General features: G+C 48.9%; 1 protein-coding gene across 7 annotated transcripts in view; it reads right to left on the reverse strand.

Annotated features, from left to right (window-relative positions):
* Positions 1-120: 120 nt before the first annotated feature.
* Positions 121-14,485, reverse strand: part of LOC115202268 (caskin-2-like) — a 94,857-nt gene continuing 80,492 nt past the window's right edge. Inside the window, exons 10-21 of one of the 7 annotated variants that reach the window (XR_003879934.1) lie at positions 13,196-13,290; positions 9,509-9,626; positions 7,308-7,484; positions 6,987-7,064; positions 6,163-6,296; positions 5,882-5,945; positions 5,627-5,733; positions 4,908-5,120; positions 2,856-4,788; positions 2,484-2,766; positions 259-2,000; positions 121-223 (exon numbers count right to left, since the gene is read on the reverse strand). Coding sequence is in view for 6 of the 7 variants with exons in the window: in XM_029766294.1 (XP_029622154.1) it covers positions 1,904-2,000; positions 2,484-2,766; positions 2,856-4,788; positions 4,908-5,120; positions 5,627-5,733; positions 5,882-5,945; positions 6,163-6,296; positions 6,987-7,064; positions 7,308-7,484; positions 9,509-9,626; positions 13,196-13,290 (3,299 nt within the window). In the remaining variant the exon portion in view is untranslated. Of the gene's footprint in view, positions 2,001-2,483; positions 2,767-2,855; positions 4,789-4,907; positions 5,121-5,626; positions 5,734-5,881; positions 5,946-6,162; positions 6,300-6,986; positions 7,065-7,307; positions 7,485-9,508; positions 9,627-13,195; positions 13,291-14,485 lie in introns of all 7 variants that reach the window. The other 6 variants (XM_029766309.1, XM_029766294.1, XM_029766327.1 and 3 more) reach the window with 6 other exon arrangements.

A 14,485-nucleotide genomic window follows, 5' to 3' on the forward strand; every position in this document is an offset into this window, starting at 1 on the left:
TACAGTAACAGAAATGTCAGAAATCTATTTCTGTGCTATAAAGGTGTAGATGAAATGCACCCGCTCTTAAAAGGCTTCTGGATATTTAAATCCAGAAATGAACGAGATAATTCAACAGGATCAGACTTGAATATTTAATGGTTAACTGTAACCAAATGAAGATTCAGCTGGATGAAAAAACAGAATAACATATATCCACAGACCCATCTTAAATAAGGTGCCTCTAGCAGGTCTCAGTGCCGTCTGAGACACACATACCTCTCACATTCACGCAAGGCTCTCCTTCACCTCACCTCTTCAAAACCACCGTTCCTCCTCCCATAACACAAAGCCAGGTGTGCATGTTTAATGTGAGAGCAGCTTGAACTGAATAGGTGGGACATTCCTGAGAACGACAGAGATGAAACCCAGGTTACAGCCAGGGATCACATTCACACTGAAACAACAAACATTTACAGTACAGAGGACACTACACAATCATACATGTCAGGGTTAATGATTTGAAAGTTGATGAGGAAGACAGAAACACAGCATAGAAGAGTTCATTCTCACTGCTAGAGGTACGGTAGCATGCCCAAATATGGAACATAGCCATATAATGCTGTGTGGACAGGGGAAAAAAACAGACCGTTTTTGATAACCATGTAGATAATTCATTTCATTCATGTTACAATAAGGAAGACCAGAACCCCTTAACAATGGCTCTGCATTTTATGGAAATATTTAAGGAAAATCTGTACAAAGAACTTTGGTTGAATATGATTTTGCTCCCAGATATACCTATAAGTATACAATATACATATTTAGATACTCTAATTTAAATACTAGTTGGACTAATCTACATTAAAATGTTTTTTTTTTCTTTCAAAAATAGTGTACATTATTAATATCTTGCATGTCATCCCTCGGCTGTACAAAGCACGTATAACTCCTTATATTGACAGTGTGGACAGTGACAATAGCTAAATATGCTTTGAAAAGCAAAGGTCTTCTTCCCTTTTGTTTAAACAATATCATCCAGCACTTTTACATAGCTTCATAAAACCAGAAATTATATAGCATCTAGTCATTCTGTATTACTAAAGAATGATTACTAAAGATTTTAACAGCACAAACGTACTGGCACCATGCCTTGAGGAAGACACAAAAACACTTTCATTGTGGTCAACTTGGTATAAAATGGATAAAATACAAGAGTATTGAAAATATCAACAAGGTCCAATTGAAATGGTCAGACATAGTGAAATACAAAGGTCAAATTACAGATACAGCGTCTAATACAAATGGTATTGTATGGTAATATTCTGTCTAGGAATGGTTCCTCTATAGGACAGTATAAAAACACCACTTCTCCCCATTGTCTCTCTCTCTACTGCTGCAATGGCCAAACAATGACTTTATACAGAGGTGGATACTGTGAGAAAGGAGGGGAAGAAAGACACACCATCAAGACAAAGAAATGGAGGATGTTGGGTAGAATATGAAACAACCCAATACAACGGTGTACTGGTACAGTATGTTGTCCACCCCTCATGCATCTACAGTCAGTCAGGCCCTGTGTTGAAACCAACAGGGCTGTTCTGACTGATGGCAATGCAATGTAGAGCAGAGTTAAGTGCTGGTGTTGAAAGGAGAGGAAGTGGCAACATGGAGGCAGGGAGGAGGGAGATGGATACACACTGTTCATTAAAACCATCCCAGTCTATGGCACATCCTACAATGTAGTCCCATATGTTTTCTGTTAGTCTGGTGGTGGGGGTTGGCCTGTAGTTTTAGGGGCGTCGGGGTCGGAGATAACACTTAGGTGGGGTGACCTGCTCCATTCTCCCTCTCATGGTCATTAGTACTTCCTGAGGTGAAGGGTCAAGGGTCAGTGGGCTGGTCAGTGGAGTGGATAGAGGGCTTAGTCCAGCATGGCATCCAGCTGGTCAGCAAGGTCATCAAACATGTTGCCAATGTCATCCAGAATGTTGCCCGCTGACTTCACTGTGTTAGCCCCACTGTCAGGAGGTGGAAAAAGAAGCAGGGTTTAGTCATGGAGATAGATAGAGGACTCTAGTGCTCAAAAGCCTGTTTTATCAAGGGTAGCGCCATTGAGGACATTCACCATTTTGAAGTAGTCAAATATGGGTTAAGGAAGGATCACATAATTCCATCCAGGTCATCAGGTGGGACCTGAGCAAACATTCTATACCTGCAAGTGACAGTAAATCACCAACCTTGTCTTTATACCTGTTCAGACAACACACTCCAGCTGCAGTATGCACTCTTTCAGTTTGTTAACCAACTCATTGAAGTAGTAGAAGAAGAAAACTGACTACTTCAAAATGGAGATGGCCTCAATGGCGCTGCCCATGCTCTCAAAGACACCATAATGGGACAGATACAATGTTGCATGAATGCTACTTCAGTTCACATAAACAGTAGAGTGTATATGGCCTGTAAATACAGGAAATGGTGAGGTGTTTATCGTGTTCTCTTACCCGTCAGTGCTGTCCTCCTGGGTGAGTTTTCTCTCCACAGCCTGCAGTGCTGCCTCCAGAGAGGTGCTGGTCTGCTCCAGCCTCTGCTGCTGCACCACCTCTAACCCCGGGCCAGACTCTACCCCTGGGCCTGGGCCGACCACACAGACCTGGGGCTTGCCTGTCTGGGCTGCCTGGCTCTGAAGCCCTGGGGCTGTGGGACACCGGCTGGGTGTGGGTGATGGTGGGGCTGAGAAGGCAAGACTCTGTACCACGTTGACAGTCATAGTGGGCGGCACTATGGCTGTTGGGCAGGAAGCAAAAGCAGAAACTCAGAATTGATGATAAAAACCAGAAAGACATAATAATGAGCTTCCACGTGTAATAAGTTACCTGTAGCAGCAGCCAGACTGTGTCGGGACGGTTTTGGGGCTGTGACGGGGGGTCTGTGGGAGCTGTGAGGCTTGGGGGAGACGGGGGGTTTGAGGGGTGTGCCTGTCCCTGCTAGGTTCTCCAGCCCCTCCAGACTGGCCTCACTGATCCTCAGACTGACCAGACTCACCTCCTCACAGCTCTGGAACTGGGCCCTGCTGCCTGGACTGGAGTCTGACCCTATCTGGCCCTCACTGTCACTGGTGGGAGAGCTGCCAGCATGGTCTTTAGGCTTGTATCTCCGCTTCACAGTGTCTGACTCCTTCAGGTTAAACTCAGGCACCTCCAGCGCTGTCTTGGTGGGCCCGTTCTTGTCTGCCGGGATCTCCACAGTGCTCTCGGCCCTGAGCGGCCCTCCCACCTTGGGCCTCTGCTTGATGGTGAGGTTGCCCTCCTCGGCGAAGGGGATACACTCGCTGGAGCTATTGTGAGGGGATGAGGAGCCATCTAACCCCGGTCCCTTAGGTTCCTCCTCCTCAGAGTCTGACTTCACCCCTCGCTCTGGGTCTAGGTAATGGTCTGGGATGTCGGTCTGGGCTGGAACACATTCGCTCTGCACCCTCCTCTTCATCCCTGCGGAGGCCTCTCTGGGCTCCAGTCCTGAGGGTGTGAGGCTGGGGAGGAGAGACTCTGGTTGGAGGAGGTCCAGCCTGGGCCTGGACAGGCTCTTCCCCTCAGTGGAGGCCTCCAGACAGGCTGCGATGCTCCTCACGCTCCCTGGGCTGTCTGTCTCCACCCCCCCAGGAGAGGGCGCTATATTCTCCATGGACCCAACGCTGGGGCTGCTGCTCACCGAGCTCAGTCTCTTGGGTGGGGCTGGAGGGGGACCCTTTTTACGAGCGCGCACGGCAAAGGACTGGCTACGCCCCACAGTGCCATACTTTACGGGTGTGGTCTGCATGCCTGCCAGCTGGCTGCGTCCAGGCCGGCGGGTCAGGGTGGCGTAGGACTCTAGGGTGCTAGAGGGCGGAGCCAGGTCATCATCCTCTTCGTCTGGTTCGCCGTCTGACAGGGCATAGCGTGTCAGGCTCTGGCTGCGCTTCTTAGGCGGGGCCAGGGTCATGGCGTGGTAGGTGTGTGCCAAGGGCTTGGTGGGCGAGCCGTAGCTCAGGTCGGTACTGCCACAGTGGGAGTGGAGGTAGCTGAAGCCCCTCTGGGCCGGGGAGCCCTGGGGAGAGGAGCCTAGGGAGTGAGACCCAGGGCCTTTAGGCTTGGCTGGGATGGCTGGGTACTTGAACACGGTGGCTGCCCCCAGGGGGACCTGCTTGGGCAGCTGCTGCTGTAGTATGGACCTCTGGTCCCAGCCTTCTGGAATGTTCCTCTCCTTGGCAGGGCTGCTGTCAGCACTGAGGCTGGTAGAGGTGCTGCTGCTGCCTAGGCTCTCCTGTGAGCGGCTGTGGGGAGTGATGGAGGCCGTGGGGGGGTCCTGGGAGCGCCCTGAGCCCCTGGACCGGGCGTCGATGCTCTCTTGGCTCCGAGACATGCCCACGGCACTCTTGATGGCCAGGCCCTCCTGGTAGTGGCTGGACATGGCTGTCTGCAGCTCAGCGCTCAGCTCGCTGTCCTGGAAGGTCAGCATCTTGGGGGTGTGGGGCGAGGGGCAGTCGGAGGCGCTGTCAGGGGGCTCGATGGTGACCAGGTGAAGGGCTCCAGGGGGCTTGCGGCGCAACGTGCCCTGGCCAGATTCTGCAGCCAGGATGGCCCTCTGGATGTCACACAGCTTCTTCACGGCCAGCATCATCTTCTTCTGGTGGCCCAGCTTGGTGATGCCAATCTCCTGCAGGTCCTCCCAGGTCAGGTCCCGTACGATGCTGATGGAGTCATAGCCGTTCTCTGATAGCTTCCTTTGGTACTGAGGCAGGCCTATGGTACTCAGCCACTCCCCCAGGTCTGCCTGGAGTAGGAGAAGAGTCACAGTCAGACCTACACAGTTGAAACCTTTATGAAAGTAATGTAAAACCTGACCTGCACACAAAAGCAGACAGACAGACACATGCATCAGTAAGACCTTACCGGGATGTATTCAGGCAGCCACTCTGGGATGCTGAGGTTTCCTATCTCGATTGAGATCTTCTTGCGGTGGCCTGGCTTGGTGACGCCGATGGCCGTCAGGTCCTCTGGGGTCATCCTGCTGATGGTGGGGACGTCGTAGCCGGCCGTGATGAAGTTCCCAGTGTACTGCTCCAACTGGAAGTCACTCAGCCACTGGTAGATGGCCTCTGCATCCTACACCAGAGGGGAGGGGTTGAGTATCACATTGACATCAATTACTGGCCTATTCACTGTCCTCCTTTCTTTTAATAGATACATTTATTTCACTGTGGCATACAGAGTACACAGAAAAATACAATCATGAGTTGTAATGTGTGGCAAACATGACCAATATTTCCAGTCCTGCGTCTGTCCTGTCCTGCGTCTGTCCTGTCCTGCGTTGCGTCTGTCCTGTCCTGCGTTGCGTCTGTCCTGTCCTGCGTTGCGTCTGTCCTGTCCTGCGTCTGTCCTGTGTCTGTCCTGTCCTGCGTCTGTCCTGTGTCTGTCCTGTCCTGCGTCTGTCCTGTGTCTGTCCTGTCCTGCGTCTGTCCTGTCCTGCGTCTGTCCTGTCCTGCGTCTGTCCTGTCCTGCGTCTGTCCTGTCCTGCGTCTGTCCTGTCCTGCGTCTGTCCTGTCCTGCGTCTGTCCTGTCCTGCGTCTGTCCTGCGTCTGTCCTGCGTCTGTCCTGCGTCTGAGTCTCACCTTGCCCTCCAGTAGCTGCTGAGGACGTACAAACTGTGGGGAGACAAACTGCTGTTCCCCTGGTCTCTGTATGTTCACCATCGGCCTCCGAGGAGCACCCAGAACCACTAGACAAGAAAACACACACTGGAGAGTTAAATGAATGGTGTTCAGGATGTTTTCTACCAATAAGCACAAACCAAACTAGAAAGGTGAAGTTTCAGGAGAAATGTTGTGGTATGTAACAGTAATGAGAGAAAGGGCTGGTATTCCTACCTGCAGTCAGGTCAGGCTGTTTATTGGGGACTGGTTGCCCTGAGTCACCAGCAGAGGGTGCTGGCTGCACATCAAAACAGAGCACAAGACAAGTTACAGAGAGCACAGGAATAAACAATCTGTTGACTGGCACTACATATGAAGACAGTAAATCACAATATTACATTTCCTCTGTTCATAGCTGTGAGTAAGGCTTGCAATTATTTTAGCATTGTTATCTCAGTAAATCTCAGTAAAACTAGCCAGGATAAATAAAGCTGAAATAACAATTGGTCCAGTACTTTGGCTGTGTCTGGGAGTGCGGTGGTCTGCTGGTGTTGTCCGTTGGGGGCAGTGTTACTCTCTGTGCTCTGTCCACTCCCAGCACTACGGGTGCTGCCCACACTGCCAGTACTCCCTACACTGTTCCTGTCACCTGCTAGATAGGACCACAGGAGAGGAGGATGCAGAGAGGGAGAAGAGAAAGAGAGAGATAGAAGTGAGGGACGTTAAAGACAACCGTGGTGGCTGGACAGCGAGAGGGAGAGCAAAATGAGGTACCTCCCCTCTGTGTCCTTCCAGAGCTCACGTCAACACAGTCACACACACATCCACATGATTCTAACTGAAGCTGGCAGAGGATGGCAGAGGTTGGGGCTGTGGACCCTGTCACTGAGCCAGGAAAGTCATAACAGATCAGGGGGGTGGCACAGGCCAGGACAGGACGTCATTTGCTGCCATACGAAGCCAAGGGAGATGGTTGCATGGTGGAGCGGAGCTGCAGGCATAGAGCAACAGCAGCCAAGGGTACAGAACTACATGGGTAAACTACAACTACAGTCCTGCAGTAGGACAGATGAAAGGTCATCCACAATGGAAAATTCCTACAGCGGAGTACACAGGGCACCCATTAAGCTTGCAGTGTCCTGTAGACTGTCGGAATTGTCACTTTTTTTTGGTCACTGGAACAGAGGTTTCCTGGTGGTCCCATCTCGTGGCAGCAGGGAGAACAGCAGGAGCTATGGGAAGCTCAGTTTGAAGCTGGCACATGACAAAGGTAGAGCATGGGCACAGGGGACAGAGACAGCCAGCTATTGTCATGGGGGGACAGTGGAGGGACTCTTACCCGCGGTGTGTGAGTTCCTGAGCACCCAGATGTCCTCCAGGGGACAACCAGGCTGAGAGAGGCTGCTGGGAGGCCGACCTATCAGACATAACAACACTGTTGGGCCATGGGGGTACCATGGTCTACGGAGCAGCACTGGGGATTGGCTGGGCCTGAGCATGAGAGGGGTTTAGAGGGGGCGAACATAGGTGTCCTTGTGCCCTCACCACGGTTCACAGTGGTGGGGGAGTTGTCTGGCTGGTTAGGGGGCTGAGTACTGTATACCTGTTTCGATGTGCGTCTGTCCTCTGAGTGCATGTATACGGGTGTGTGTGTATATACCTGGGTTGGCGCTGAGGCCGATGGCGTGGGGGAGGGCCAGGTGGGGATTGTTGGGGGTGTACAGTGTGTAGGAGTCGTCGGTCTGGGGGGCTGAGCTCAGGCTGGAGGAGAGGGGGGCTCTGGAGAGGAGCTGGTGGCGCTGGGTGGGCAGAGAGGCGTGCCGGGACAGGGTGCCCCCTACAGGGTCAAACAGGTAGGACACACAGACAGAGAGGTTAAACGCAAGCTGATGGTTAGAGGTGGACATTACATGGTATGGATGGAGAGATGCTGAGAGAAAAGGAGGAGGAAGAGAGAAAAATAGGAGCAAGGGATGGATTGGAAGCATGAGGGATTAGTCCAACCAAGGCAGTCTGGGAAATGGGGTGTTCTCTGGAGGGGCCAACCTGTAATGAAGAGGGGCCACCACTGCTCTTCCAATGCAGTGATGTGTAGCGATACAACCTATCAGTGTGTTTGTGTGTGGAGCCAAGGGAGAAACAGTTCCTTCAGGAAGTATTCATACGCCTTGATTTATTCCACATTTTGTTGTGTCACAGCCTAAATTCAAAATTGATTCAATAGATTTATTTTTAGCTCAACCATCTATATACAATACACCATAATGACAAAGTGGATTTTATATATATATATACACATATACACACACACACTTTTTTTTTGTAGTACATTTTTGCAAATGTATTGAAAATGAAATATAGAAATATCTAATTTACATAAATATTCACACCCAAATCAAATCAAATGTATTTATATAGCCCTTCGTATATCAGCTGAAATCTCAAAGTGCTGTACAGAAACCCAGCCTAAAACCCCAAACAGCAAGCAATGCATGTGAAAGAAGCACGGTGGCTAGGAAAAACTCCCTAGGAGTCAATACATGTTAGAATCACTTTTTGCAGAGATTACAGCTGTGAGTCTTTCTGGGTAAGTCTCTAAGAGCTGTGCACACCTGGATTGTACAATATTTGCAATATAAATATAAAATTATTCATGCTCTGTCAAGTTGGTTGTTGATCATTGCTAGACAACCATTGGCATACCTTGCCATAGATTGTCAAGACAATTTAAGTCACAACTGTAACTAGGTCACTCAATGTCTGCTTTTATTTTTAACACCCAACTACCAATAGGTTCTGTTCTTTGTGAGGGACCTTACAATTATCTGTATGTGTTGGGTACAAAGATGGGGTTATCATAAAAAAACAACATGTTAACACTATTATTGAACACAGAGTGAGTCCATGCAACTTATTATGTGACTTGTTAAGCACATTTTTACATCTGTACTTAGTTAGGCTTGCTATAACAAAGGGGTTGAATACATTTCAACTTTTCATTTTCTATGATGTCAAAATTCCACTTTGACATTATGGGGTATCATGTGTAGATCAGTGACACAACATTTCAATGTAATCATTTTTTAATTCGGGCTGTAACAACAAAATGTGGAAAAAGTAACAGGGTGTGAATACTTTCTGAAGGTACAGTAGGTGCAGAGGGAGAATTTAAGAAGGGTCTCCTGTTCCCCTGATCTTTTGTTGTGGTGACAGATTTGCAGAGAAGACAGAAACCTGTCATTTTTCACTGACTGCAGTGCTGAGCTGCTCCTTGTTCTGTCAAAGCTGCTCCATGAGTGTCACCACGCCAACCTATTCACTCAGGGATTTCTCCCTCTAGTGCACATCGAAGAGGTGGTGTGGGGCGGATTATCTTCTTCTGTGGTGTTAGGTTGGTAACTGACACCTTCTGTTAATCTAACCGGTATTAGAGGTAGACTGCGTGGGTAAGGGTGGGAGTTTTTACATAATGTACAATAGCAGATGACTCATGCAGTTCCAAGCCATTTCCATTTCCCTTTCCATTTCTGACTTAATCCTGCATTGTGAGTGTGCTGACATGTCTGGGAGATGAGTTAGTGAGTGTGTGAGTGAGTGTGTGTGAGTGAGTGTGTCTGTGTGTTGATGTTCTGACATGCCGGCAGCTGACTCAACAAGCTACGAATCCTCCGTTTGCTGCGGGTGCCACGGTTACGCCATGAAGGAGGCAAATGTCAGAGGGCTCTCTCTCTTTGCCCATTGCTTTCAGATGGGAGTGGGGAATGGCTAATGATTACACTGAACTTATAGGGTGTGTGTGTGTGTGTGTGTGTGTGTGTGTGTGTGTGTGTGTGTGTGTGTGTGTGTGTGTGTGTGACTGACCTGAGCGTCTGCTGATGACCTCTACAATGTTTGGGGGGAAGTAGCCCACCCGGTCGGTGCCCCTCTGGCTGTCGTGGATGTGCCCCTTCCAGCGCCCGTCCACGTGCTGCTCTAGGACCTGCCAGGCAGCCAATCAAAACAAACATTAAGACAGGTCTAAACCAATCCGATGGCTATTACTACCCAGTGTCTCTCCATATTGAGGCAGGTAGGTCTGTGAGATTCTATAACAACGTGGTGTTATTTCCACTGTTTATGTGCGTGTGTAGGAGAGTACCTGACCTGAAGTGTGCAGTTCTGGGACAATGACAGAAAGTACATGCTCCAACTTGAAACACATTCTACGTGTTAACAACTTCATCTGTGTATCTATGTCTCTGTATGGTTTGTTTTCATAATGTCAAAGATGTTTTACATAAGTTGGGAGGGTGAAACAAAAGCAGCGCCACAGCCCAGAGATCAACTGTAGTACAATAACAAACCAAAAGAGAGAGAACCAAAAGGTCAAGCACAAACAGATGATGACAGTAGTCATGTGTTTCTGATCATGTTCCATTTGTCCACATGAGCTGCTAAAACCCAGGCCATTGTCTCTGCTCCCTAATTTAGCAGCCTTAGTCAGAGGATACAAGCCAAGGGACATTAGGGTTCGGGGGCTGAGGGTATGGGGGAGAAGAGGGGTGTTGGGTTGTGTGTCTGGTAAAAGATGTGGGTAGAGGGGGAAATAGCATGTACTGAATGGGCAGGTTTGGCAGCTATAGAAAAATAAATTTAAATTAATTGACCTGTCCAAGTTGTCAAAACATATTTTTCTAAAGGCCTAAACTAGCTAAAGGCACACGTGCGTGGGATTTATTTTACAATGCATTGTTTTCAATGATAAAAACCCTGTAGGCTCCGATGCCTCGCTCAACTAGAACATCTCCATTTTTGCTTTTTATCGCTGGCGCTGTAGTCACTCAAAATTAAATATTTTTTTGTAATTATTCACTTTTTTACTAGCTCATTTGAAATGGAAGATGTAGCTAAGATTTGAGGCTTTACCATACATGCTAAATTAGACCAATTCATCCACTTACGGAAACACAACATCGCTATCAACCTGTCCAATCCTCCTCACCCGCCTCGCTCCGCCCGACCACTTGTTGCGCTTTGGTTCGGCACCAGTCCCCACTAAGATGTCAGCTAACCTTTTGCCCAGTATCTAACATGTACATGTGTGTGTGAGGTGTGGAAAGGCTAGTTAATGGGTGAGGTGGATGGCCTGAGGGCAAGGTTTATGAATAGTTTCTCTCTGGTATTGAAGCAACCCCCACAGTAGCAGAATAGGCCGACATACTCCCAAGAAGAAAAACAGGCCAGGGTTCATGAGACGATGTGTATGTGTGAGACAGTAGTAGTAGAGTCATTGCTGAGAGGGAGTGATGGATGAATACCAGGGCCTGTCCCTACCCGTCTCTCTCACTCTCTCCGGGCTCAAAGAGAGCCATCCTTCAGATATAGGGGCTCACTGTACTCTCTCCCTATAAACTAGTTCCCCCTCAGGACTATGGATAGTGAGGTTCACCTGTGGTGCACTATACCCTTAAGGACCTACTGGACCTTGAACTGATAGAGGACATGTACATCGGGTTCAGTACAGTGAACTGATAGATGACATGTACATCGGGTTCAGTACAGTGAACTGATAGAGGACATGTACATCGGGTTCAGTACAGTGAACTGATAGAAGACATGTACATCGGGTTCAGTACAGTGAACTGATAGAGGACATGTACATCGGGTTCAGTACAGTGAACTGATAGATGACACGTACATCGGGTTCAGTACAGTGAACTGATAGATGACACGTACATCGGGTTCAGTACAGTGAACTGATAGATGACACGTACATCGGGTTCAGTACAGTGAACTGATAGAGGACACGTACATCGGGTTCAGTACAGTGAACTGATAGATGACACGTACATCGGGTTCAGTACAGTGAACTGATAGATGACATGTACCATGTACCGTCCTACAGTCCAGCGGTTTCCCAAACCGTCCTATAGTCCAGCGGTTTCCCAAACCGTCCTATAGTCCAGCGGTTTCCCAAACCGTCCTATAGTCCAGCGGTTTCCCAAACCGTCCTATAGTCCAGCGGTTTCCCAAACCGTCCTATAGTCCAGCGGTTTCCCAAACCGTCCTATAGTCCAGCGGTTTCCCAAACCGTCCTATAGTCCAGCGGTTTCCCAAACCGTCCTATAGTCCAGCGGTTTCCCAAACCATCCTATAGTCCAGCGGTTTCCCAAACCGTCCTATAGTCCAGCGGTTTCCCAAACCGTCCTATAGTCCAGCGGTTTCCCAAACCGTCCTATAGTCCAGCGGTTTCCCAAACCGTCCTATCGTCCAGCGGTTTCCCAAACCGTCCTATCGTCCAGCGGTTTCCCAAACCGTCCTATCGTCCAGCGGTTTCCCAAACCGTCCTACCGTCCAGCGGTTTCCCAAACCGTCCTACAGTCCAGCGGTTTCCCAAACCGTCCTACAGTCCAGCGGTTTCCCAAACCGTCCTACAGTCCAGCGGTTTCCCAAACCGTCCTACAGTCCAGCGGTTTTCAAACCGTCCTACAGTCCAGCGGTTTTCAAACCGTCCTACAGTCCAGCGGTTTTCAAACCGTCCTACAGTCCAGCGGTTTTCAAACCGTCCTACAGTCCAGCGGTATTCAAACCGTCCTACAGTCCAGCGGTATTCAAACCGTCCTACAGTCCAGCGGTATTCAAACCGTCCTACAGTCCAGCGGTATTCAAACCGTCCTACAGTCCAGCGGTATTCAAACCGTCCTACAGTCCAGCGGTTTTCAAACCGTCCTACAGTCCAGCGGTTTTCAAACCGTCCTACAGTCCAGCGGTTTTCAAACCGTCCTACAGTCCAGCGGTTTTCAAACCGTCCTACAGTCCAGCGGTTTTCAAACCGTCCTACAGTCCAGCGGTTTTCAAACCGTCCTACAGTCCAGCGGTTTTCAAACCGTCCTACAGTCCAGCGGTTTTCAAACCGTCCTACAGTCCAGCGGTTTTCAAACCGTCCTACAGTCCAGCGGTTTTCAAACCGTCCTACAGTCCAGCGGTTTCAAACCGTCCTACAGTCCAGCGGTTTTCAAACCGTCCTATAGTCCAGTGGTTTTCAAACCGTCCTACAGTCCAGTGGTTTTCAAACCGTCCTATAGTCCAGCGGTTTTCAAACCTATCCTCGGGGACCCGCAGACTTTTCACAATTTAGTTGTAGCCCTGAACTAGTTTACCGGAGTCACCTATTCATGGGCTTGATGATTAGCTGACGTGTTGAATCAGGTGTGCTAGCTGTGGAATAGCTACATGGAACAGCTGAAACCCCCTGCTGTAGTCCACACATATCTACATACTGTGTCTACTGAATACTCATGAAGCCACCCGCACATAAACACTGCCAGCCTGTCTCCCTGCCTGCTACTAAAACACCTGTTAGAGAGGAAAACAGGGGAAACACACCTGTCCTAACAGACTACATGGGGGCACGGTTGGGCACAGTGAGTGTGGGAACAACACTGCAATGCCAGCTGAGGCACATGTGAGGAGTTACAGACAGCAAATAGAGAGGGTTGTGTGTGTGTGTGTGTGTGTGTGTGTGTGTGTGTGTGTGTGTGTGTGTGTGTGTGTGTTCCTACTGCCCACCATGATGACATCCCCGGCCCGGATGTTGAGAGCGGTGGGGTCGTGGATGTTCCAGTAGTCTTTCAGAGCTCTCACCTGCAGGACACCTGTAGCATCTGTGTGTGAGAAAGACAGAGGGGAAAAAGAGAGAGGTAGAGAGAGAGAGGGGGGGGGGACAGAGAGGGGAGAAAGAGTGGTACAGAGAGAGGGGAGAAAGAGAGAGAGGGGGACAGAGAGAGGAGAGAAAGAGAGACACACACAAAGTTAGTTCAGGGAATTGGTATGAACGAAGGCAGGAAGAAAATACAGCCCAATGATTGATACATACTGACATGTACACCTTTTTCAAATCACCTTAAGGGGATATACCCAGACGCCGCTACAATCCCAATGCCTGTTGTTTTTTTATTAGTCACATCCGGCACTGGTATGGAATGCAGTGACATCAGAGAGCAGTCAGTCAGTGCTGTATTCAGCCTCTGACTGGTTGGTACACATCAATAATTAATCCATGACGAGCAGGCTGATTGTGTGGCTGATTGTGTTCTATTCACTCTGAACACAGAGAGAACTGGATCATAACAGGAAGTCTCTCCACAGCCTCCATGTTTGAAGCAGCAGTCTGCTGACTGAGGAACACAAGTGCTCATTATGGCCTGAGTTCCCAGGCTGCGAGAACAAGATCAAAGACCCAGGCCTGCTGGATTACAGAGGAGATAGCACAAACAGCAGAGGTCCAAAACACAAGTCTCATGCATGCGCACGTACACACAGGGGTGGCACGCAACAATCAATCACACACAAACAAACAAACGCATAGGTCGCACACACACACGCACCCACCTAGTCTTTTGGTTGTGTGTGCGCGCGTGTGTGTGAGCTGATAGGGTTATGTAACCTGTACTCCATGAGGTTAAACACAGCTGCTTGGTGAATTACAGCTTAGAGCATTTCATATCCCTCAGTCTCTCCTCTGGGCCTCTCTCGCTATAGGAACGTCTGCACTTGCTCTGTCTCAGTTTTTCTCCACACACACACACCTCTGAACACTGTCCTGCAGAACTCAAACTGCAAAAGAATGCAAGAGTCGCTTCACTACACAAAAGCACAAAGAAAGAAATCCGCTAGCAGGAATCTATGCTGACATTTTTGCAATTTTTGCAGCTAAATAGATTTTTTAACACACAAATACATTTAGGAACACAATAAAAGTATTTGAGGAAGAGCATTTTTATGATAAGAAATGACTAAAAGTGAAAGAATAAAATGTTTTTGTGGTGTTCCATGCTCAAGCAAGTACAATGTACCGTC

This window comes from Salmo trutta, chromosome 1, assembly GCF_901001165.1.
Source record: "Salmo trutta chromosome 1, fSalTru1.1, whole genome shotgun sequence".
Lineage (NCBI taxonomy): Eukaryota > Metazoa > Chordata > Actinopteri > Salmoniformes > Salmonidae > Salmo > Salmo trutta.